This window comes from Gorilla gorilla, chromosome X (assembly GCF_029281585.2).
Source record: "Gorilla gorilla gorilla isolate KB3781 chromosome X, NHGRI_mGorGor1-v2.1_pri, whole genome shotgun sequence".
Taxonomy (NCBI): Eukaryota; Metazoa; Chordata; class Mammalia; order Primates; family Hominidae; genus Gorilla; species Gorilla gorilla.
This window is the reverse complement of record NC_073247.2, coordinates 13,859,140-13,885,436: the sequence shown is the minus strand read 5'-3', so window position 1 is coordinate 13,885,436 and position 26,297 is coordinate 13,859,140. Positions and strand designations below refer to the sequence as shown.

Genomic DNA, 26,297 nt, shown 5'->3' with positions numbered 1-26,297 from the left:
CGCGCCTGGCCTAAATCTTTTTTCTTTATAAATTACCCAGTCTCAGGTAGTTCTTTATAGCAGACTGAAAATGGACTAATACAGTTGACTTCTAGATGTTCTTGGATTTATCTTGGTCTTTGCAGTTTTAAGTATATATATTTTTTAGTTTATTTCACATATTTTAAACATTTCTAGATATTAGTAAAGTCTGTTGGTTTCTGCAGCAGGACTGTAATCTTTTTACTACAGTCAACAAAGCATAGTATGACAATCTTCTTTTACACATGCACCACTATTTTCAAGGCTGTATTTGCATGTATTTCTGTCTTTTTCCTGGTCTCCAGGGGTCAAGAAATGGTTTTCTTGGGGCAAAGAGCTTTGGTCAGCTTTGCAGACCACCCAGTCTCAGTTACAAGTACAGACTCTGCTCCTGCACCTTAAAAAGTAGTCACATAGTGAGACCGCATCCCTACGGAAAGTCAAAAAGTTAGCCAGACATGGTGGCACACACCTGTGGTCCCCGCTACATGGGAGCCTGAGGTGGGAGGATGGCCTCCTGGGGGAGGTCAAGGCTACAGTGAGCTATGATTGCACCACTGCACTCCAGCCTGGGTGACAGAGTCAAACCCTGTCTCAAAACAAAAGAAAAATATGATATCTCAGGCTCTTTCATTTGGCCTGTACACATTTATTGAGCACCTGTTGTGTGCCGCCACATACTGTTCCATGAATGAGGAATATAAAGAAATTCAGTGATGGGTGTGGTGGCTCACATCTGTAGTCCCATTACTTTGGAAGGCTGAAGTGGGAGGGTCACTTGAGCCCAAGCGTTTGAGACCAGCCTGGGCAACATAGTGAGACCTTGTCTCTACCAAAAATTAAAAAAAAAAAAAAAAAAAACCCTGGCATGGTGGTGCAGACCTGTAGCCCCAGCTGCTCAGGAGGCTGAAGTAGGAGCATAGCTTGAGCCCTGGAGGTGAAGGCTGAGTGCACTGAGCCAGGATCACGCTGCAGTACTCCAGCCTGGGGGCAACAGAGCAAGACCCTGTCTCAAAAAAAAAAGTAGTTCACTGACATTCACTTGCAGTTTATTGAGGATGCCTTATAGTGCCGTGCAAGCAGGCTCAGTACCGGGCTGGACATAATCAGGTATTGCTCGTGCTGTAGAGTGAAGGAAGCCTCGAGAAAGGTGTCCTGTTCTTGGCCATAGTGGCGTATTCACCACTGTAAACTTTATTTTAACAATTATTTTATATTTCATTTCATTTATGTACTCCATCTCGCTCTGTCACCCAGGCTGGAGTGCAGTGGCGCGATCTCAGCTCACTGCAACCTCTGCCTCTCAGGTTCAAGCAATTCTCCTGGCCCAGCCTCCTGAGTAGCTGAGATTACAAGCACCGGGGACCATGCCCAGCTAATTTTTGTATTTTTAATAGAGACAGGTTTCACCATGTTGGTCAGGCTGGTCTGGAACTCCTGAGCTAAAGTGACCTGCCTGCCTCAGCCTCTCAAAGTGTTGTGATTGAAAGCATGACCCACAGCATCCAGCCTATTTTATATTTTATTTTATTTTGAGACAAGGTCCCACTCTGTCACCCAGGCTGGAGTGTGGTGGTGTGATCACAGCTCACTGCAGCCTTGACCTCCTGTGCTCAAGCGATCCTCCCCTCTCAGCCTCCCAAGTAGCTGGGACCACACATATGCACCACCACACTCAGCTAATATTTTTTTTTTTAAGACTGGGTTTTGCCATATTTCCCAGGCTTATTTTATTTTTTAAATTGACACATAATAATTGTACATATTCATGGGGTAGACAGTGATGCTTTGATACAAAGAATGGAGTAATCAGATCAGGGTAATTAGCATATCCATTTCAATTCTTTACCATTTCTTTGTGTTAGGAACATTCAATATCCTCTATGTATTTGAAACAATACGGCATGTTATTGCTAATTATAGTCACCCTACAAGACTATAGAACACTGGAACATATTCCTCCTATCTGCTTGTAATTTTGTATCCTTTAACAAACCTCTCCCTATCTCTCACTTCTTCCCTTCCCAGCGTCTAGTATCCTCTGTTCTTCTTTATCCTCTCAGGAGATCAGCTTTTTTTTTAGCTTTCATGTATGAGTAAGCACAAGTGCTGTTTAATGTTCTTTTCCTGGCTTATTTCACCTAACATAATGTCCTCCAGTTTCATCCATGTTGCTCCCAATCAGAGGATTGTATTCCTTTTCATGGCTGAATAGTATTCTACTGTGTGTAGATACCACCTTTTCTTTACCTATCTGCTCATCTGTTGATGGGCACCTACGTTGATTCCCTCTCTTGGCTGTTGTGAATAGTGCTGCGGTAAACATGGGCGCGCCGATGTCTCTCCAGTATCATGACTTCCTTTCCTTTGAACAGATACCTAGTAATGTGATGGCTGGGTCATATGGGAGTTCTATTTCTAGTTTTTTGAGGAACCTCCATACTCTTCTCTATGGTGGCTCTACTAGTTTACATTCCCACCAACATTGCGTAAGAGTTCCCTTTTTGGCCAGGCACAGTGGCTCACACTGGTAATCCTAGCACTTTGAGAGACCAAGCTGGGTGGATCACTTGAGCCCAGGACTTCAAGACCAGCCTAGGCAACATGGTGAAACCCCCGCTGTACAAAAAAAAAATACAAAAATTAGCTGGCATGGTGGCAGGTACCTGTGATCCCAGCTACTTGGAAGGCTGAGGCAGGTTGATCGCTTGAGCCTGGGAGGCAGAGGTTGCAGTGAGCCGAGATTGCACCGCTGCACTCCAGCCTGGGAGACAGAGCGAGATCCTATCTCAAAAAAAAAAAAGAGTTCCCTTTTCTCCACATCCTCACCAGCATTTGTTATTTTTGTGTGTATGTGTCTTTTTTTTTTTTTTTTTTAATTTTTTTTGAGACGGAGTTTCACTCTTGTTTCCCAGGCTGAAGTGCAATGGCATGATCTCGGCTCACTGCAACCTCCACCTTCCGGGTTCAAGTGATTCTCCTGCCTCAGCCTCCCAAGTAGCTGGGATTACAGACGCGTGCCACCACGCCTGGCTAATTTTTGTATTTTTAGTAGAGATGGGGTTTTACCGTGTCGGCCAGACTGGTCTCAAACTCCTGACCTCAGGTTATCCACCCGCCTCGGCCTCGCAAAGTGCTGGGATTACAGTGTCTTTTTGATAATGGCCATCTTAACTGGGTTGAGATGATTGACACCTCATTGAGGTTTTGATTTGCATTTCCCTGATGATTAGTGACGTTGAGCATTTTTTTTCATATACATGTTGGCCTTTTCCACGTCTTCTTTTGAGAAATGCCTGTGAAGACCACCTGTCCATTTTTTAATTGGAGTGCTTATCTTTTCGCTCTTGAGACATTTGAGTTCCATGCTTGGTCATGGTGGTGGAGGCACCCCGGTAAACATGAGAGAGCATTTCTGTCCAGTGTTTAGTGCACAGTTAAGGAATGGGCTGGTGGCCCCTCAATAAGATGCCCAAAGGAGTTGCCTTCTGCTCAGCAGACACCTCTCAAATGGTCTTTATATTATCTCCGAGGGAGCTTCCCCTGCATCGGACTGTGGCACACGATGCCTTGCCTCTTAGAACCATCTGACTGTCACGTGCTTTCAGATCATGACAACTTCAATGTGCGGGGAAGAGCATGTGAAATAAATTATCTTCTGTCTGTGTTGAAGCAGAAATAGCTATCGTTACAAAGCAGGGATTTTTTTCCATGCTTACTCCCCACTAAAAATACATGTTTGTTTTTCTAACAGGTTTCCTCCGTTTTTTGATGACAACCCGTTTGGCATTTATCAGAAAATTCTTGCAGGCAAAATAGATTTCCCCAGACATTTGGATTTCCATGTAAAGTAAGTAAACCGTTTGCCTCATCATTGAGGTGTGTTTATTTTTAAAGTGTCTAAAATCACCATGAAAACACGCACTCAGCAGGATACCATATTGTGTTATTAAATGTGCTGCGCATAAACTATTTTGGACAGTTGTCTTTTCCACAAGAACAGAAAAAGATTTTCAGTATTCTACTTTAATGATAGCTTCACATTTTAATGAGTCTTGGCCGTATTGTGTTCTTTTGGTGGTATGTTATATTTAAAATGAGCCAATGAACGAGTTTGTCATCGTATTTTATAAGAGAGCAGTTTTGGAATTTGACAAGAAGGATCCTCCTAATTCTGTGGCTTGCAGAGCTGTTGATGGGTTTAGCAGAGTTTTATCCTTTCTCTCCTGCTTAAATTATGCTCAACCTCTAAGTCCTTTTTAACGTCAGCATTTTCAGTTCTGAGCATGTTGCTTCAAGAATATTTACAGTTGATGGATATTGGCAACTTTGGATGCACATTTTATAAAGGTCGTGGCAGTAGGGAAAAAATATATTATTTTCTTAAATATAAGAACGCGGCTGGGCGTGGTGGCTCATGCCTGTAATCCCAGCACTTTGGGAGGTCGAGGTGGGTGGAACACGAGGTCAGGAGATCGAGACCATCCTGGGAAACACGGTGAAACCTCAGCTCTACTGAAAATACAAAAAATTAGCTGGGTGTGGTGGTGGGCGCCTGTAGTCTCAGCTACTTGGGAGGCTGAGACAGCGGAATCGCTTGAACCCAGGAGGCGGAGGTTGCAGTGAGCTGAGATCGCACCACTACATTCCAGCCTGGGCGACAGAGCAAGATTCTGTCTCAAAAAAAAAAGAATGCTTTTGGTTTTCTGGCTACCTTACCCAATCTGGTCAACTGGTAGCCATTTTTACTGTAATAAGCACTGATTTCTGTTTGTTTCACTGTATTTTTCAGATGAGTTGATGGGTGCACCAGCCCCCTGGGCACAAACTAGAGCTAAATGCATCTGGTTGAGAATTAAACTTTTCTTTTCCATGGTCTATTTTCTTATGAGCCGGTGGAAGTTCAGTTCAGAGAAGACTTATTTCAGGGCGATGGAGCAGGTTGTTTTGAATATGCCCCTTATGGGGCCACTGGCTATGTTTAGTTGAGTTTCTTGGTGGTGAACGCACCCCATCCTAACCAGAGGTTCTTAGTCTGAACAGAAGATAAGGTCGTGTTTTATTGGCTTGAGCATGTGTTGTGTTTGACACACTAAGAGGCAGGCTTTAAAAGACTTTAGCAAGAAAACGAGGCTCCGCTTAACAACGAGTCACCTAGAAGGGACGCCCTGTCCAGTGAATGGTAAGACAGGGAGGTGTCAGGGGAAATAGCACCTCAGAAGCCGACTGCTCTGGAAGGAAATAGAAAGGATTATATAGAACCTCTCTCTCAGGCCCCAAATCCCATCTGAGTTGAGTGACATTATATCAAGTGGATGGCAAAGCACTTTTATGATCGAGTTTGGCCAGGTGAGGTGCTCATGCCTGTAATCCCAGCACTTCAGGAGCAATCTGAGGTGGGAGGATTGCTTTGGGCCAATCCAATAGTTTGAGGCCAGCCTGGACAATGTAGCAAGACCCCATGTCTACAAAAAATTTAAAAATTAGCTGGGCATGGTAGCAAGTGCCTGTAGTCCCAGCTACTAGGGAGGCTGAGATGGGAGGACTGCTTGAGCCCAGGAAGTCGAGGCTGCAGTGACCTATGATTGCACCACTGCACTCCAGACTGGATGAAAGAGTGAAACTCTGTGTCAAGAAAAGAAAAGATAATAAAATTAAAAAATATAATTATATATATATATGGGGGGGGTTTCCAATGTTCTGTGGAAACAACAACAAAAAAAGGAATTGCAGAAATAGAACAAACCAGAAGCGTAATCAAAGTCTGGTCTCTTGCCACTTGTCCTTCTTTCTCTCCTAGTTTATCTTCTTTGAGAGTAGGGAACCAGCAGTGACCATCTTGGTACTGTCTGATCTAACATGCCTCTCTTTATGCAGCTCCCAGCCCCTTCTAGTGTTCCCCACAGTGCCCCTGTTTCTTTACATACCCAGTGTGGGTTCACCAAGAGCAGAAACAGTGATAGATAGAAGTGAATTGATAGTTCACTTCTTCCCATTATTTGTTAAATCTTATCAAATTGGCTGAGAAGCAAGACCTCAATGACTCATATCTTTCCTTTTTTTGGTAGAGATGGGTATGGGGATCTTGCTGCATTGCCTGGGCTGCTTTTGAACTCCTGGGCTCAAGTGATCCTCCTGCCTTGTCCTCCCCAAGTGTTGGGATTACAGGTGTGAACCACTGCACCTGGCCTTAATGAGGCATTTTTCTTATCCAAATCACTGTCCCTGGTTGTCCATGATGCTAGAATTTTGATTCTCAGCTTTTTAAAGTCATATGTTGGTTCCTGCAACTTTTATCATCTGACCAGGTAAACATGTCGCCTGGGCAAATGGCACATCAGGATTGACATTCCTTATAGAAATAAATATCATTTAAAACAAAACACCAAAACAAAGCTTTGGGACTTGTTGCCAATTCAGTAGAGGTATTATCTGCCGGTGTTTTTTACAACACCTGAAAGTACCTGCATCTGAGAGGAGCCAGCTGGTGCCAGGACCGTAAATAAAATGTAGAATTTTGGCTACAGTGCATCAAAAGAGTGCTGGCAGATGTGTCGCTTATCCCGGGGTCAAGGGACCCATCTACAGCTGTGGACACTTCTGTTGTTCCTTTATAGGGCTTTGCATCTTCAGGGGCCCCTTCTCATCCATACTCTTTACTTTCTAGACTGCTTTATAAGAGTTTGCTTTGGTATTTTACTTTTTCTCTTAAAGAGACGGGTGTCTTGCTCTGTCACCCAGGCTGGAGTGCAGTGGCACAATCATAGCTCACTGCAGCCTCGACGTCCTGGGCTCAAATGATGCTCCCACCTCAGCCTCCCGAGTAACTGGTGCTACAGGCATGCACCACCATGCCTGGCCAATGTTTTGATTTTTTTGTAGAAATGGGGGTCTTACTATGTTGCCATGCTGGTTTCGAACTCTTGGTCTCACGTGGTCTTCCCACTTCAGCCCACTGCATAGCTGGGATTACAAGCCACTGTGCCCTGTATTTTAAATAAATCTTCATTTTCTTACATGCCAAACACCAAAAAAATTTAAAAAAAAATTCAAGGTCATCAAACATTTTGTTTTCTTACATGACACAGACACACACACACACACACACACACATTGAAATTTATCAGGTGATCACCAAAACATTCTGAAATAAACATAGGGCTTTTTTTCCTCCTATAATTTACACCGCTGCCTGCCCCATTAGCATACACACTTAAAGCTGATTGGACTGGGATTATAAGAAAACAAAGGTTTATCTAAAATATAAATGCATAAATAAACCTGTCTTATAATTGCACTCCAGTGAGCTTTAAGTTTAAGTGTGTGTGGTAAGGGGGCAGGCAGTGGTGTAAATCACATGGGGGACGAAGCTCCACATTTATTTGGGAATGTTTTGGGGGTATGGTGTTTGATAACCTTGATTTTTTTTGGCAGGAGGGAGCATGTCAAAATAATGAAGGAGAAACTCACTAAGTAGTGGAAAGGTTTCTAACTTTTAGGTGATTTTTATATTCCCCACCCTGCTCAAAGCTTTTCAGCCTTACAGGATGGATACAAAATCCTAGCCTTAGGTGGGCGGACAGATGGTCTCTGAGTTTTACTTTGTGGCAGAGAAGCGGTGAAGTCTGACAAGCATCCCATCCTAATTCAGAAAGCATGGTGGCAGGAAACTGTAAAATTTCCGATCAGACAGCACTGGCGAGATTCACAATCTAGATGGTGGAGTCTGACCCTAGGACGTCACCTGGCTTGTCGGAGACTCCACAGTCTGTCACAGAACCTGGGAGTGGCCCAGTCCAAGTTCGTGCTACTTACCTTGGGGCATAGTTTATTCCGGGAAAGCCTAGACGCTTACACCAGGGTCATGGGTATTGGATTGTTTTGGGGGACTTCAATATATTATATTATTATATCATATTATGTATATTATTATACATAATGTACTCTGTGTATTTTATGTGTACACACAGACACACATGATCATTTCTACTTCCATAAATATGCATCTTTTAGAACTCACCTAATCTCCTGGAAGTCTTCAACATCATCTCCAGCTACCCATCCTAATTGAACCAGCTTGCTGTTTTTTGTTGTCGTTGTTGTTGTTTGTTTTTGTTTTTTTTTGAGACTGACTCTACCTCTGTCACCCAGACTAGAGTGCAGTGGCTCAGTCTCAGCTCACTGCAACCTTCGCCTCCTGGGTTCAAGCGGTTCTTGTGCCTCAGCCTCCCAAGTAGCTGGGACCACAGTTGTGTGCCAGCATGCCCAGCGAATTTGTTTTTCTTTTTTTTTTGTAGAGATGGGGTTTCACCATGTTGGCCAGGCTGGTCTCAAACTCCTCACGTCAAGTGATCCACCTGCCTCGGCCTCCCCAAAGTGCTGGGATTACTGGTGTGAGCCAGTGTGTCCAACCTCCCCACCTGCTGTACTTCTGACATGGTCTGTTATTTAAAAGGAAGATTACAAGTGAAGAAGCAGACTTAGGAGACTCATCCTGATATGTGTGCTTATGGGAAAGCCAGCCTTTTAAAACAGGAATCCCATCAATAAGCAGACCCCCAGGGCAGCTTGATGTTGGTGAAAGCAGATGTCTTCTATTTTGCAGGGACAGCCTGACAGGCATGTTTACGTTAAGTGTCTGGATCCTCCCTGCAGGCACATATAAATTTCACCCTTTTCTACTGAAAGGTGTATTTTCTTTACAAAGATGTAATCAACCCCCTTCCCTTAGCTTCAGCCTTGCACGGGGCAACCCAGCCTTGCATAGGTGATTTAAGAGCCGGTGATGGTAGGAAATAAGCACTAGAAAGTGTTTTGCCAAAGTGGAAATTGAACTGCGGTCCTCATGTCAGATAGATCTTATCTCTGTTGCCATGCTGCGTTTGCTGATGTTGATATATAATCTGTGTACTTTTTTTTTTGTCTCCTTCCCCAACATAGAGACCTCATTAAGAAACTGCTCGTGGTTGACAGAACAAGGCGATTAGGAAACATGAAGGTCAGTATTTGAACCCGTAGGTATTCAGTGGTACCCGATGTGCGTGTCTGCCGTCTAACACCCACATTGGCATGTGCAGGTATAAACCAAGGCTTAGCGGTCGTATTTAATCATTGCCAAAATTTCAAATCTGGTGTTTTATTTATTTTTTTAAATTTTACTTGAAACTGCCAGGAAAGATCTATCAAATCTCGGTTTCTGGGCCCACAACGTCAAACTGGGTCTACACCGTATCTCCCCTCCCCTCAAGCAAGGTTAATAGAGCAATAACAATTTATAAGTTATTACTTATTATTTTGGTTACTTATTTATTTTATTTTTTAAACAGTTTTACGGAGAGTGAATTCACACGCCATGCCATTTACCCATCTAAAATGTGCAATTCGGTGGCTTTTAGTATACACACGATTATGTACAGCCACCCCTGTGGTTAATCTTAGAACATCTTCATCAGCTCAAAAAAAGAAACCCTGCACCCTTCAGTTATCACTGTGCTATTCTTTCATCCTCTCTTGCCCTAAGCCAGCGGTCCCCGACCTTTTTGGCACCAGGGGCCAGTTTTGTGGAAGACAGTTTTTCTACAGACCGCACAACCTAAATCCCTTACTTGCGCGGTTCACAGTAGGGTGTGTGCTCCTATGAGAACTGATGCCACCGCTGATCTGACAGGAGGCAGAGCTCAGGTGCTAATGCCAGCCATGGGGAGCAGCTGTCAGTACAGGTGAAGCTTCGCTCACCTGCCTGCTGCTCACCTCCTGGTGTGCGGCCCATTTTGGTTCCTCATAGGCCGTGGACCACTACCAGTTTGTGGCCCAGGGGTTGGGGACCCCTACCCTAAGCAGCCACTAATCTACTGACTTTCTCTGTAGGGTTCGGTGTTCTGGGCTCTGCTAAAAATGGAATTGAACAAAATGTAAGCTTTTGCCTCTGGCTTCTTTCTCTGAGCATGATGTCTTCAAGGTTCATCCAGGCTGTAGCCCGTGTCAGAGCTTCCTTCCTTTTCCTGACTGCATAGTATTCGATTGTGTGGGCAGACCTTGTTTTGTTTATCCATTCATCTATGGATGGACATCTGGGCTGTTTCCACCTTTTGGCTTTTGTGAATGGTTCTGCCATGGACATGGGAGTAGGTGTTTTATGTGCGCAGGTGATGATTTTAAAAGTTGTGCATCAGGTATGATTTCCACAAACTTTTTGTGTGGAGGCAAGTATATAATTGACAAACAGACTGTTCCATAAGTAGTATCATACCCTGAATTTGACAGAATTCATGGACTTTTTGTTGGCCATTTCTAGCTCTGGACAACCTCGGAGGGACTTATACATGGAGGAACTTCCATATACGTCTTGACCCTGTAAATTACAGTCTGGAGAGACACAGTACACTAGGGTGTGAGGCTTGAACCACTTGGCTCTCTTGGGGCCCTCTGTGTGGTTTAGGAGTCTCCAGTAGCTGCCATAAGAACTGACCACAAACTAGGGGCTTAAACAACAGGAATTTCTGCTCTCCCCATCCTGGAGACGAGGAGTCTGAGATCAAGGTGTCTCAGGCCTCCAGAGGCTCTAGGGGAGGATCATTCCTGCCTCTCCCAGCCCCTGGGGGCTCCAGGCATCCCTGGGCTTATGGCCGCATCACTCCAGTCTCTGTCTTTCTTCACGTGGCCTTCTCTGTGTCTGTGTCTCCTCTTCTGTCTCTCAGAAGGATGCCTGTCATTGGGTTTAGGGTCATCCTAATGCAGGATTATCTCTTCTCAAGAGCCTTCCCTTAATTACATTTACAAAGACCCTATTTGCATGTAGGGTTCCATTCCCAGGTACTGGGAGTCAGGACATGGGCATATATTTTGAGGGCCACTGCCCAATGTGTGATAATTGTGTCTGCTTCCTGCTAGAGGCTCTAGTGGGGGATCCTTCCTGCCTCTCCCAGCTCCTGGGGGCTCCAGGCATCCCTGGGCTTGTGGCCACACCACTGCAGTCTCCACCTCCATTTTCACATGGCCTTCTCTATGTTTGTATCTCCTCCTCTGTCTCTTATGAGGACACCTGTCACTGGATTTAGGGCCCACCCTTCTCCAGGATGATGTCATCTCAAGAACCTTAATTTAGTTACATCTGCAAAGACCCTATTTCCAAATAAAGTGATATTCACAGGCACTGGGGGATAGGATGTGCACATATGTTTTTGAGGGACATTGTTTACCCTATAACAGTAGTCAAGCCTCTGTACATTATTTGCAGACAGCAACGGATACCTTCAGGTCTCCAAGGAGCCTATCCAGCCAGGTTGCACGGTGTGGACTCATCTGTGCCACGGCTCTTCATAAGATTGGACAAGTCCTGTTTTAATGCCACAGCCATTTAGAAAAGAGCTGGGTCTCTTGCTGGGACTGCAGGGAATCACAGACGACCCATATCTAGAATCTGCTGGGAATGGCGTAGTGACCATCATAGGTACCTTCCAAGGGGGAAGAACAAGTCTCCCAATCAAAGAAATTGGGGAAAAGCTCACAGACTCCCAAGCTAGGTCTTAAAGTCTAGTTAAAGCTTCCTGATATGGAGATAAACTGAAAGAGACTCAAGAAAACACTGACTTTATTTTATTTTTTTTTAAATTAACACATGAAAATGGTATTATTTACCATGTACAACATGAAGTTTTGAAATATGTACCCATTGTGGAATGGGTCCATTGAGTTTATTAACATATGCATTACCTCACATAATTACCATTTATTTGTGGTGAGAACACTTAAGATCTACTCTTTGAAAAAAATTGTTTTTAAGAGTTGGGGTCTTGATGTGTTGCCCAGGCTGGTCTCGAGCTCCTGAGCTCAAGTGATCCTCCCACCTTGGCCTCACAAAGTGCTAGGATTACAGGCAAGGGCCACTGCACCCAGCAAGATCTACTCTTCCAGAGATTCTTGAGAATACATCATTAGTTATAGTCACCGAGCTGTGCAAGCGACTGACTGAACTTGTTCCTCCTGTCTCTCTCACTTTGTCTCTTTTGACCAATGACTTCCCATCTCAGCCCCTTCCCAGCCCCTGGTATCCACCATTCTACTCTCTGCTTCTATGAGTTCAACTTTTTTAGATTTCCCATATAAGTGAGATTAGGTGGTATTTGTCTGTCTCTACCTGGCTTATTTCTCTTTCTCTCTCTCTTTTTTTTTTTTTTTGAGACAGAGCAAGGCGGAGGTTGCAGTGAGCCAAGATGGCGCCATGCCCTCCAGCCTGGATGATGGAGTGAAACTCTGTCCATTGCCCCACCCCCCCCCCCCCCAAAAAAACATAGAGTATAGTAAATAGATAAACCGGGGACATAGTCATTTATTATCATTGCCAAGTATTAGGTGCCGTAGATAACGTATGTGTTAGACTGTTATACGCCTGGCAGCGTAACAGGAGGGGTGCATTGTCCTGTGGTTACAATGGCCATGACGTCACTAGGGGATAGGAGTTTTTAAGATCATTATAATCTTACAGGAGCACCACTGTATATGTCATCCATTGTTGACTGAAGCATCATTTTGAGGCTCATGACTGTAGATACACACCCACACACACACTTTTTTTATTTTTCTTTTTTCAAGACAGGGTCTTGCTCTGTCATCCAGGCTGGAGTGCAGTGGTGCGATCACAGCTAACTGCAGCCTTGACCTCCTGGCATCAAGTGATCCTCCCACCTCCGCCTCCCGAGTAGCTGGGACTCAGTGCATGCACCACCAAGGCTGGCTAATTTTTTATATTTTTTTGTAGAGACCAGGTCTTACTTTGTTGCCCAGGTTAGTCTCAAACTCCTGGGTTCAAGCAGTCCTCCTGCCTCTGCCTCCCAAAGTGCTGGAATATAAACGTGAGCCACTGCTCCCACTCCCCCCACACACACTTTATATAACACACACACACTAGTTTGGATACTAATGTGAATCTCGGTATATACATATACTTTATACTCTACATATAAAGTGTGTAAAGTACATATGTATATGTGTATATATATATATATAATACATGTGTATATATTAACGTGTATGTATATAAGTAAGTGTATATTTAATATATGTGTATATATTAACGTGTGTATGTATATAAGTATGTATATATAAATATATGTGTGAATATATTAACGTGTATATGTGTATAAGTATGTATATATTAACGTGTGTATGTCTATAAGTATGTGTATATATGTGTATATATTAATGTGTGTATGTGTATAAGTATGTGTATATATTAACATGTGTATGTATATAAGTATGTGTATATATCAATATATGTGTGTATATATGTATGTGTGTGTGTATATATTACTATGTATGCATGTGAGTATATACAGACACACACATCCTTTAGTATCCAAATTAGAATTTTATCTGATGGATAAAATTTATTTTATTTTATTCTCTTATTTTATTCACAGCACTCTTATTTATTCTTATTCACAACATTGCTGAAGGTAAAACTCAACAGCTATTGTTTGTTGCCTGACTTAGCTATAGATCAAAAATACCTGTTTTGCAATAAGAAAAGAAAAAGTTGTCAAAACAACTGGATGGGAAAACAATAGAAAAAATTCACGTTACTGTTTCCTTTTGAAGATATGGTCGTGGACGTAGTCCTCTTTAAGGATAAGAAATTTAAAACTACAGAAATGCTAACTGATAGACGTGTTAAATTCAGACGTACTGGCTTCTGTTTCATGGAACCTACGTTTATTTCTTCTGCTGTCCCACATTTAATTGATAACAACATCACTACAAGTATAAAAAAAGGAAGCAGAGTGAGGTTTACGGATGAGCACTTGGGAGGGATTTCAGAGGTCGTGATGGCCACAGTGTGAGCCAGCCGATGCCTGGTGCTACCCTTGAGCGTGGAGCAGGCCGACTTGAACGCACGTTGTTAATTGCCAGGCCATGCAATGTCGTTCCTAAGGTCTCTTAGACTGGACATCCTCGGTTTGAGTTCCCAGTCTTGTTATTTATTTGCTGGGTCCTACGGAGCAAATTAACATCATTCAGTGAACCCTAGTTTCTACGTCTGTAAAATACTGAGGAAGTTTGCCAAGATGAAAACAGGAGACAAACTGAGAAATTACTGGCTGTCCAATTTTATGTCGAGAGATGGAATCGTATTTACCTTTTTCGTCTTTGGTCCGGAATGCAAATGCTTGCACAGGTGCAGAATGACTGGATTTGTTTCTGCGACAAAAAAGGGCAAACAAAACACTAACAGCTTTGCTTGCAGGTTTTCCTGGCAGCTCACCCTCCAGGCACAGTTCTCCAAAATGCAGCAAACTTGTTCTGTTTGTTTTAATACTAAAATAATGTAGAGATTATTTGGGGTATTTTTCTTTCCTGCCCTGTCAAAATTCCGTACACTGACGACACGTGTTGTTTCTTTTGAAGAACGGGGCGAATGATGTGAAACGCCATCGGTGGTTCCGCTCCGTGGACTGGGAAGCTGTTCCGCAGAGAAAACTGAAGGTACAACATATATCAGTGGGTGACTCAGTATGCCCGAGCTCTCCCATGAACAGGGACTGCCTCTGAATCCTGGGACTTCTTTATTGATGGCTGACATGTAATTAATTTATATAATACAACTATTTGTCTAAAACTGTTCATAAGCCAAGTTCCCCACTCTTTGAGTGTCTTAGTGCTAACCATCTACCTAGCTCCCACAAAGGCAGGAGCCGCCACACGCAGTCATATACCACATGTTCTTTGTCCATTCATCCCTGGATGGACACTTACCCCAGATTTTGAAGCAGATTTTAGGAGACCTGGCCTGATTCCTGACTAGCTCTGTGACTGCTACACCCTACTCCCTCCTCTTTAGTGGAAAGCGGTCAACAGGATTACAGAGATAAGCAAGCGTCTAGCACCATGGTCATCGTTCAGTGATGGTGGTGTATTACGTGGAGAATATTCTTTGGAACGTTTCTGGCCAAACTGCCTATTTTTAAACATCTGGCTTTTTGGCTGGGTGCTGTGGCTCACGCCTATAATTCCAGTACTTTGAGAGGCCAACTCAGGCAGATCACTGGAACCCAGGAGTTTGAGACTAGCCTGGGCAATATGGTGAAATCGCGCCTCTACAAAAAATACCAAAATTAGCCAGGCGTGGTGGCATATGCTTGTGGTACCAGCTACTTGGGAGGCTGAGGCACAAGAATTGCTTGATACCAGGAGGCGGAGGTTGCAGTGAGCCAAGATTATGCCACTGCACTCCAGCCTGGGCGACAGAGCCAGACCCTGTCTCAAAAAAAAAAAAAAAAAAAAAAATCTGACATTTTTTTCAGTGTATAATACTTGTCCATTTTATAAATGAGGAGACTGTGCTCAGAGAAGTTAAGCAATGTGTGGAAGGTTACACAGCTGCTAAGCAGTATAACTATCACAGGTACATATTTATGGGGGTACATGTTATATTTTGATACATGCATAGAATGTGTAATGATCAACTGAGGGTAACCAGGGTATCCATCAGCTCAAACATTTATCATTTTTATGGGTTGGTAATATTGCAAATCTAGCTATTCTGAAATATACAATATATTGTTAACTCTGGCCACCCAACTATGCTATCAAACACTGGAACTTATTCCTTTTATCTAACATTATGTTTATGCAATATTTCTTCATCTCCCCTTCATCCCCTACCCATACACACTTCCCACCCTCTGGTAACTATCATTCTACTCTCAACCTTCATGACATCAATTTTTTTAGCTCCCACATATGAGTGGGAACACGCTGTGTTTCTCATTCTGCATCTGGCTTAGTTTATTATTTATTATTTATTTTTTGAGACAGCGTCTTGCTCTGTTGCCCAGGCTGGAGTGCAGTGGCACGATCTTGCTCACTGCAGCCTCCACCTCCTGGCTTCAAGCAATTCTCATGCCTCAGCCCCCTGAGTAGCTGGGATTACAGACGCCCAGCTAATTTTTGTATTTTTACTAGAGACGGGGTTTCACCATGTTGGCCAGCTGGTCTCAATCTCCTAACCTCAAGTGATCCCCCAGCCTCGGTCTCCGAAAGTGCTGGGATTACAGGCATGAGCCGCTGCACCCGGCCTGGCTTAGTTTACTTAACATGATGGTCTCCCATTCCATTCGTGGTGCTATAAATGACAGGATTTCATTCCATTTTATGGCCGAATAGTTTTTCATTGTGTGTATGGACCACACTTTCTTTATCCTTTCATCCGTTGGTGGACACTTAGGTTGATTCCATATCTTGGCTTTTGTGAACACTCTGAACTGCATATGTTACTGATGGGAGTGTTCAATGGTAGTGTTTTCACCTTTGCACTTCAGAGTTAAAAGAATGGAGAATGCTTAGAAATGCTTATTCCTAGTCCTCAGCTCAGACCAGAGTTTCTGGGGCTGGAGCCTGGGATGATACGCTTCTTTTTTTTTTTTTTTTTTTTTTGAGGTGGAGTCTCACTTTGTCACTCAGGCTCGGGGTGTAGTGCAGTGGAGTGATCTCAACTCACTGCAACCTCCACCTCTTGGATTCAAGTGATTCTTCTGCCTCAGCCTCCCAAGTAGCTGGGATTACAGGTGTGTGCCACCACATCCAGCTAATTTTTTTGTGTGTTTTTAGAAGAGATGGGGTTTCACTATGTTGGCCAGGCTGGTTTCGATCTCATGACCTCAAATAATCCACTCTCCTCGGCCTCCCAAAGTGCTGGGATTACAGGTGTCAGCCACTGGGCCTGGGCTGATGCATCATTTTGTTCAAAGTTTTACCTTTTCAAATACTTTATTGTATTAAATTGCATTAAAAAAAATTTGAATACGTTTTATCTATCCACATTGGTCAAAAACCAAGTCAATATTAAAACAGATATATTGCCAAGTCTCCCTCTTACCCCCTCCAAGCCACCTGTAGGTAATCACCTTTTATTAAGTTTTTCTGTGTATCCTTCTAGAGTTTCTTTGTGCTAATAAAAACCCACATGGATACATGCATTCTTATTTTTGCCACTCATTTATACAAATCTAGAGTAGCGTAGTATGTACATTATTATAGTCTTGCTTTTTGCACTTGACTATATAATCTGGAGACCTGTCTACATACCTGGCTAGCTTCCTCATTTTTTTTTTTTTTTTTTTTTTTTTGAGACGAAGTCTTGCTCCGTTGCCCAGGCTGGAGTTCAGTGGTGCGATCTCGGCTCACTGCAACCTCCGCCTCCCAGGTTCAAGCAATTCTCCTACCTCAGCCTCCCAAGTAGCTGGGATTACAGGCACCCACCACTATGCCCGGCTAATTTTTGTATTTTCGGTAGAGACAGGGTTTCTCCATGGGCCAGGCTGTTCTCGAACTCCTGACCTCAGATGATCCTCCCACCTTGGCCTCCCAAAGTGCTGGGATTACAGGCATGAGCCACTGCGCCTAGCCAGCTTCCTCATTTTAAAAAATACTGCATTGTATTCCATCACATGACTGTACCATAGCTTACTTAATACTATATATATATATTTTGAGACAGGATCTCACTCAGTCATTCAGGCTGGAATGCAGTGGTGCAATCATGGCTCACTTGGAGTATCGACCTCCTGGGCTCAAGCAGTCCTCCCACCTCAGCCTACTGAGTAGCTGAGACTGCAGGCACACAGCACCACACCCGGCTAGTTGTATTTTTTGTAGAGACAGGGGACTCCCTGTGTTCCCCAGGCTGGTCTCAAACTTCTGAGGCTCAAGCAACCCTCCCGCCTCACCTTCTTAAAGTGTTGGGATTACAGGTGTGAGTCCCCACACGCAGCCTCATTCACAATATTTTAATTCAAAGATTGCCGCGTTCATAAACGAAGGGAAGACAGCTTTAGTGTTTTGCAAATCATTTTCATTTTTAGGTACAGTGACAGAAATAAAGGGGTGTATGCAGCATCCAAGTGTCCCGTTCCTTTCTAACCATGCCTTTGTGCTTCGGCCATGTCTCACAGCCTCCCATCGTGCCCAAGATAGCTGGCGACGGCGACACTTCCAACTTCGAAACTTACCCTGAGAATGACTGGGACACAGCCGCGCCCGTGCCGCAGAAGGATTTAGAAATCTTCAAGAATTTCTGAGGACAGGAGCTCACATCTGGAAGGTATATCTTTATATTTAGTAATTACCAAAAAATGAGACTGACTCGACCTCACATCCAGGTGAGGCTGCATTTACTGAGTGGGGCTTTAAACCTCACGCACACAGAGGTCAGCAGTGAAGCAGAGCAAAGGGGATTGATTGCAAGGGTCAGCGAAATAAACACAGCCATGCCTGTGACTCCAGGTCAGCATGTGACCGTCAGAGGCATCAGCATGACAGTCCAGAATCCATGTTCTGCATCAGAACCTGCACGTCTAAATAAAACCGCTAGGTGGTTTGTGTGTGCCTGAACATTTGAGAAGCCCAGCTCCTCTGGTCCCTGTTCCAGAAACCCTGAGTGACAGGCGAGCTTCCTTAGAATAATTAACAAGTATTTTCAAAAGTCTCTTTAGGTCTCCTTTGGTTAAAAAATAAGAAGAAGAAATATGCCCTCATAGGAAATTTGCTAAGCTTAATTGAAGATGACTGGAAAAGGATTTTGAATCTATTACTTCTTTGAGCCTTTGAAGGTCTATTATTATTTTTTAAATAATAATAATATTTTTTAGAATCCCTCATGAAATTTGCTAAGCTTTACTTTAAGATGACTGAAAAAGGGTTTTGACTGTGTTATTTCCTTGAGCCTTTGAAAGTCTATTATTAGTTTTTAAGTATGGATTAAAAAGAGCTTTCAGTTACTCCTCAATTCTAAATTGCTCGGTTATATGGCTTCAATTAGATCTTTCTTCCTGTAACACATGAGCAAGAAAAATAGCAGTGAAGCAAAATATTGTCAGTGATGTGTGTATTCATTGACATAGCTTGTTTTTCCCATTTTGATTTCCATTCCCGTAATTTTCCTGTAGTCTTCCCAGTTATGTGAAGTGGAAAGCCAATTGGCTAACCAACAGCATTCGAAACAGACACCAAATGTCACAATTGCTGACTGGGGAGAGGAACCAACCTGCTGAAAGATATGGTGAATGAGAGCCCTCCATCCTGGGCAAGTGTTTACATGGATGTACCAAGAGGAAAACTGGATACAAATTAAAATAATAGACAACAAAATGATAGAGGAATAGGTGGCTATGACCTCGAGAAGATAACCTGTCTCCATGGCATGGCTTCACCTCTCAGTGTGTGATGAACGCTTTTACAGTGGTGACTGGTTTGTATTAACATGAGAGCGTGTAACTTTACCAACTTCATAAATGCTTGTGAAAACCAGTTGCGGGTTTTAAAAATCATAAGATGTTCCTGAATGTGTTTACTTCTTTTTGTTTCTCTGCTCTACTCTGGGGCTTACATTTTAGCTGACTCGCCCATAACATCTTACAAATTGTGTCTCTCCAGGAAATCTTTAAAATGATGTAAAGACTTGGTTTGCTTTAGTATGAAGGACCCCTAGTTGATAAGCCACAAAAATAGAACCTTTCTCTAATAGAGACCCCTCAATTGTAAAATTTACTTAAAGAACAAAAAAGCTTCCATTTGATGGATTTTTGTCGTATAATCAGTGAACAATTTCATTACATCCTGTCCCCAGCTGCCCCTACTTTCCCTGAAAAAGATTCCACACATAGGAATAACCTTTCTCAATCTGGTATGCATTGTTGAGAAAGTATGTGTAAGTATTATTTTTGCTAAGTGGAATCATTTTTAATATAGTTTGGCTAGTGGTCGGGGCTCTGTTTAATGAATTTTTTTTTCTTTTTGAGACAGAGTCTCGCTCTGTTGCCCAGGCTGGATTGCAGTGGTGCGATCTCAGCTCACTGCAACCTCCGCCTCCTGGGTTCAAGTGATTCTCCTGCCTCAGCCTCCCGAGTAGCTGGGATTACAGGTGCCTGCCACCACACCAGGCTAATTTTTTTGTATTTTTAGTAGAGATGGGTTTTGCCATGTTGGCCAGGCTGGTCTTGAACTCCTGAACTCAGGCAATCTGCCCACCTCGGCCTCCCAAAGTGCTGGGATTACAGGCATGAGCCACTGTGCCTGGCCCAGATGCAATATTTTAATCCATCTTAGTAATTTTATCAAGTAATTTGCACACCAAACACATCCCTGGCATTTTCAGCAATGTGTGATTAGTTGCAGGAATTTTATGCAGGAAGATATTTCTTCATGAAGCCAAATCTTCTCCTGTAAATAAGACACCAGTTCAGATGAATCATTGCACTTGAGGGCAGCTTAGAAACTATGCTTTAGCCGTTCATCTTTGTTTGAATCACCCTGTATGCCTTTCTGAATGTGGAGGAGGAATTTAAGAGAACTGACTCACTATGTCTTTTATTTTACTTTGTAATAAAATATTTTCTGTCTTGCTGTAAGGTTCTCTGAGGAAGCATGTTGAATTGGGGATCCCATTTTTCTTGTGCAGTTCATCATCTATTGGTGGATACATTTATCTATTTATGGATAAGCATATGATAGAACATTCTTCAGGCTGGATGTGGTGGCTCCTACCTGTAATCCCGGCACTTTGGGAGGCCGAGGTGGGAGGCTCACTTGAGGTCAGGAGTTTGAGATCAAGCCTGGGCAACATAGTGAGACCCCATCTCTACAAAAAATAAAAAAGTTAGCCAGGCGTAGTGATACATACCTATTGTCACAGCTATTCTAGAGGCTGAGGTGGGAGGCTCGCTTGGGCCTGGAAAGTTGAGGCTGCAGTGAGCTGTGATTGTGCCTGTACTCCGGCCTGGATGGCAGAGTTAGACCTCATCTCAAAAATGAAAACAGGGCTGGGCGAGGTGGCTCATGCCTGTAATCCCAGCACTTTGGGAGGCCGAGGCGCATGGATCATCTGAGGTCAGGAGTTCGAGACCAGCCTGGCAAACATGGTGAAATCCCATCTCTACCAAAAATACAAAAATTAGCCAGGCGTGGTGGTGGGCACCTGTAACCCCAGCTACTCAGGAGGCTGAGGTAGGAGAATCACTTGAACATGGAGGCGGAGGTTGCAGTGAGCTGAGATCACACCGCTGTACTCCAGCCTGGGCAACAAGAGCAAGACTCCGTCTCAAACAAACAAACCAAAAAAACCCCTTACCTTTAAAACATTCTTCATTTCCTTTTTATTGGCCTCTCCTTTTAGAATTCAGGCTTATGGATCCTTGCAAAAAGAATGACAAAGGGAAGTTTTCTTTGTTATCACTTAGGGAAAGGAAACCTTTGTATTATCATTGACATGATGATGATTACAAAATTCATCCAGTTACTGAGCAACTCATAGAATCTTTTGTCCTATTTCATGCTAGAAACAGGAAGATTGGAATCTGCCTGGAACAAAGAACTGCACTGAAGCAGACCAGAAGCAAAATGTCTTCTTCACGGCATAAGGACATCTCCACTTTTCTCTGTACCTGTGTGTATAGAAATAGATTAGAGCACAGTTGAAATTCATGGAACTGGCATTATTTAAGCAACTGGAATTCCACACTGTAGGAAGGTTTTGAAAATTGTTTGGTTGTAGAGTTTTTCTTATCCTTTAGTGTTGTGTTCCTACTGTGATGTCTTGGTTTTTGTCATAGACTTAAGTTTATAAGTTTGAACTGGACTTGTTCGATTATAACCACAAATTGTGTGTGTGTGTGTGTGTGTGTATGCCTGTGTGTATATATAGAAGTCATTATGGCAGATGCACAGAAATTGTGCAGTGATGTAAATGTTCATACTTTACAGAGCCTATAATTTTTATTTTTCAATTTGTTTTTTTCAAAAATCTCTTCTCGGGGACAACATCTGAAGGGTATGTTGCATGCATTAAAAAAAATCATCTCACATGCATTTTATAGTTTTGGGGAAGAACATATCATGGAGAGGTCTACCTTCAGTATCTTTAGTGCTTCCTACCTGGTAACTTGAGACTTTAAAAGAAGAAACAAAGAGAAGAAGATATGGGAGCGAATTTATTCCAAGAATCTACAATGACATTGAAGTTGTTGGAGGAATGTACTGTATTTAAAAAAACCTTCTGTGACACATTCAAAAATTTCATCTGAGCTGGGTGCAGTGGCTTGTTCCTATAGTCCCAGCACTTCGGGAGGCTGAGGTGGGTGGATTGCTTGAGCCCAGGAGTTGGAGACCAGTCTGGGAAGCGTGGTGAGACCTCATCTCTACAAAATACAAAAAAAATTAGCTGGGCATGGTGGCACGTGAGTGTAGTCTCAGCTACTCAGGAGGCTGAGATGAGAGGATCACTTGAGCCTGGGGAGGTCCAGGCCGCAGTGATCCGAGATCACACCACTGCATTCCAGCCTGGGTGACAGAGTGAGACCCTGTCCAAAAAAAAGAAGGCAATGGCTTTGTGCTTTTGAAGATGGATTGAAGAGAACGTCCACCTTAAGGCTTTAAAAGACAGTGAAGCTGGGTGCGGTGGTGCACTCCTGTAACCCTGGGACTTTGGGAAGCTGAGGCAGGAAGATTGAGCCTAGGAGTTCGAGACCGACCTGGGCAGCATAGCCAGTCCTCATCTCTATAAAAAGAAAAAAAAAGTTTAAACACAGTGAAATTGCAGAAACAGAACATAGCCACCCTTTTTCGTCAGTGACCTTTTCTTCACGTGGAGGTCAACTGAGTAGGTGAGAATAATTAGTAGGTTCAGCAGAATAAACTCTTTACAATTAATAACTCAGTGGAAAATGATGTTCAGATGGTGAAATGTGGAAATGTTTTAGACAACTCTATTTTCAGCCTGTGCTTCTCACTCACCATCCTGTTGGGATTAACAGTTGAGGGCCATCGCTGTCTAAACATTTAGCATGCAGTTTCCCATCAGTTTTACCGTGAGTGTGAAAAGGTGAAACTGGTGCTGACTTCGGCAGCAGGTATACTAAAATTGGAATGACACAGAGGAGATTAGCATGGCCCCCTGCGCGAGGAAGATCCGCAGATTCATGCAGCATTCCATATTTTTTTAAAAAAAGATTACACTGTGCACCGAGATGTGGACCTAGAAGGAAAAGCATGAAGTCTCATGTTTGCTGACTATAAAAATAAATCATAGTAATAATATTATTGAACATTCTACTTTAAAAATTATTAATAAAACCATAAATGAAACACTTGAGCACACTTTAAAAAGTACATAAACCCATGAGTCCATATGTGTAATTTTATGTTGTCTGTTTTATTATCCAGGATTTCATACTCAGATGAGAATTAGCATCAGGAAAGCCTGAAATGCCTTAATTGTGAACTGATATGCAGGAAAATGAAATATGTAAGCACATTGGTGACCTTGTTCTTTATGGACATTGTAATTAGCCTCCAGCCATACAGAACAAATGAGAAATTAGAAGCGATTCCAAGAACGTGTGATGGTGTGAAACCCACTTTGGACCATCACACATATTTCAGCATTTGAAGTGACACAAGCTACCTGGTAACTGCCCATGGCGGGGTCATAGTTTAAATGGCCCAATGTCATGTAGAGGTTAATTTAATCAAAATGAGCTATAAACATGGAGCAATCACTGTATAATTTTAAAATAGTTTACCTGGCCAGGCATGGTGGCTCACGCCTGTAATCCCAGCACTTTGGGAGGCCGAGGCAGGTGGATCACCTGAGGTCAGGAGTTCGAGACCAGCCTGGCCAACATGGCAAAACCCCCGTCTCTACTAAAATACAAAAATTAGGTGTGGTGGTGGGCACCTGTAATCCTGGCTACTCGGGAGGCTGAGGCAGGAGAATCGCTTGAACCCGGGAGGCAGAGGCTGCAGTGAGCCGAGATTGTGCCACTGCACTCCAGCCTGGGCCACAGAGCAAGACTCCGTCTCAAAAAATTAAAATAAAAAAAATACAAATAGCTGACCCGGGTGGGCATTCCAAAATGTCCGCATGGACGATCACGAAACAATCATGGTGCGAAACGTCCGCATGGATGATCACGAAACAATCACGGTGCGAAATGTCCATATGGATGATCATGACAAACAATCACTGTGCAAAATGTGGAGGAAAATTCATTACCATAATCACAACATTTGTATCAGAAAAACATTACAAATTTACTTTGCTTCATGTAATTTTATGAGTTGGCAATATTTTCTTAAATTGGAATACTCTAAGAGAATAGGACATGGATATGTTACAACAAGAAGTATATTGGGGCAAGTCTTGTTTTTCTGAAGGGAAGTGCCACCGGCCTGCTTTCATAGGCATTGATGATAAAGCCAGGAAGGAAATAAAGTCACAACCGAATAGTATACACTGTCTCTACTGAATTCTTCTAATTCCTTCGCAACAGAAGTCTAAATCCTGCTTAGCCTAAACATATCTATAGCCAGCGATGGGCAAATTATATTTGCTGTCAGCATGATAGAATAAGAAGCAGAAAGCCCCCAGCAGTGGGGTAAGATTGCGCGCTTCATCCCCTCAAAATGCTGTTCAGCCCCACTCCCTCTCCATGCCCATCAAACAACTGCACAATCACTTGTTACTGAATTTCTCATTCAGCGTTTTGTTTCTTTCTGTCCATACTTAAAGACCAAATCATTTGTTTGCTTTGAAGAAAAAGCAAAAACAAGAACAAAAACACCAAATCATTTGAAATCACTATCCATTAAAAAAAATCACCAGTGGAACTAAACAGTTGAGTGGCTTGGGACGTGTTCGCCATTTCTGTGTTTGACCTACATGGCCTCTAGTTCTTTGGACCATTGTAACTGTGAAACTACGGCTTAATACTGTTAAAGACCCCAAGGCTCCACTCTGTAGCCAGCTGCACCTCAGGGTGCACAAATACCCCACCAGAATGTCACAGTCATTCATTGCTCCAGCTACTGAGTGAACAGGGTGCAAGACAGCACTGGCTTGGGTTTTATTTTTGCAGCCAGTTAACTTTGCATCAGGTCTACACAGTCCTTGCAGCCTTTGATTTCTCCAGTTGTAGAGATTTGAAATGGGGTGCCTGGGTTCCTCTCATTTTTCCTTCAATCTACCTAGCATGCATTTTACACACATTGGAGGAGTCGTATGCACTGTTTTTCTGTTGCTGATGGAGGCAAGCAGGCCTTCTAATTAGTCTAACTGAAACGGATGGGATTCACTTAACAAAAGCAAGAAGAAAAGCACACGAACAGGTGTCAATGCGTTTGGATAGTTTCTTTGCAGGGTGTGTGTGTGTGTGTGTGTCTTGGTGAAGGTGAGGGGCTGTATTTTCACCAAGCCTTTTCATAATCAAGTTTGCTTTGCAAACCTTATGGCCTTGCACCCCGCAGAACAGTCCTTCCTAATAGCAGGGATACTCTGTCATGGTTTTCTGTAAATTATCGTGTGTTGGGAAGTTCTGTTCAGGCTTAGTTTGATCTTCCATGGTGGAGACTTCTATTCTGTATGTAAAAGGCATTACAATTGTGTTTTAGCAGATGAGATTTGAAGCCTTTCCACAGTCCTTGTGCTCTGAGATGGCTGTTGAGCTCTGCTCAACTGTCGTAGCTGAATTCTTTCTTTGCGCTGAACACTGGGCAGCCTCACCATGTTGCCAACGTGCTTCTGGGGCCCCTGTGACTGCCGCCGGATGCCGCGCACACAGGCAGAGTGCCTTTGCAGGTTTGTGCACCCCTTGGCGAGCCAGAACTGGGAACCCCGCGGGGTGACCCCGCCTTTTCATGGGGGGTTGGGGAGGGGAGTGCCTATTTTTAATCCTGTTTGTTGCACAATGGAAATCACTGTGATTTGTACATATGCTCTAGGAAAATTTTACTGCTGTCTAATTTATGTAATAATACTGTTGATTCCAGGTTTGTTTAATAAAACTTTGTATCTTTTCAGAAGTCTGAGTTTCATCTGCTTCTGTCTCCAAACAAGCTGTGGCTTTTCTTCTTTGGTCTAATCCAGGGATGGGCAATTATCTGTAGGGGCCACATGGCAGATATTTTCTGCATTGTGGGACACACAGTCTCTGTTGCACAGAGTGCAAAAAAGCTGCTATAATTAGGCACTGAGGTGCATGCTTGTAATTCCAGTGCTTTGGGAGACCAAGGCGGGAGGATCGCTTGAGCCCAGGAGTTTGAGACCAGCCTGCAACGTAGCAAGACCCTATCTCTACAAAAATTAGAAAATCTGTCAGTAGTGGTAGCACGAGCCTGGGATTGCTCAGGAGGCTGAGGTGGGAGGGTCACTTGAGCCCAGGAGTTTGAGCCTGCTTTGAGCTGTAATTGTACCAATGCCCTCCAGCCTGGGTGACAGAACAAGAACCTGA

At 43.2% G+C, this 26,297-nt stretch overlaps 1 protein-coding gene and 1 non-coding gene across 4 annotated transcripts in view; both read left to right on the top strand.

Annotated features, from left to right (window-relative positions):
- Positions 1 to 25,869, top strand: part of LOC101127525 (protein kinase cAMP-dependent X-linked catalytic subunit) — a 109,029-nt gene extending 83,160 nt beyond the window's left edge. For 2 of the 3 annotated variants that reach the window (XM_004063745.5, XM_055376373.2), the window contains 5 exons: positions 3,776 to 3,871; positions 8,962 to 9,019; positions 14,425 to 14,502; positions 17,970 to 18,118; positions 21,351 to 25,869. In XM_004063745.5, coding sequence (XP_004063793.2) covers positions 3,776 to 3,871; positions 8,962 to 9,019; positions 14,425 to 14,502; positions 17,970 to 18,095 — 358 coding nt within the window. In that variant the 3' untranslated portion in view covers positions 18,096 to 18,118; positions 21,351 to 25,869. Of the gene's footprint in view, positions 1 to 3,775; positions 3,872 to 8,961; positions 9,020 to 14,424; positions 14,503 to 17,969; positions 18,119 to 18,962; positions 20,424 to 21,350 lie in introns of those variants that run through there. The other variant, XM_055376372.2, reaches the window with a different exon arrangement.
- Positions 22,902 to 23,008, top strand: LOC115932485 (U6 spliceosomal RNA). Its single transcript, XR_004068763.1, has one exon. It is a non-coding gene; the product is annotated as a U6 spliceosomal RNA (small nuclear RNA).
- Positions 25,870 to 26,297: the final 428 nt, after the last annotated feature.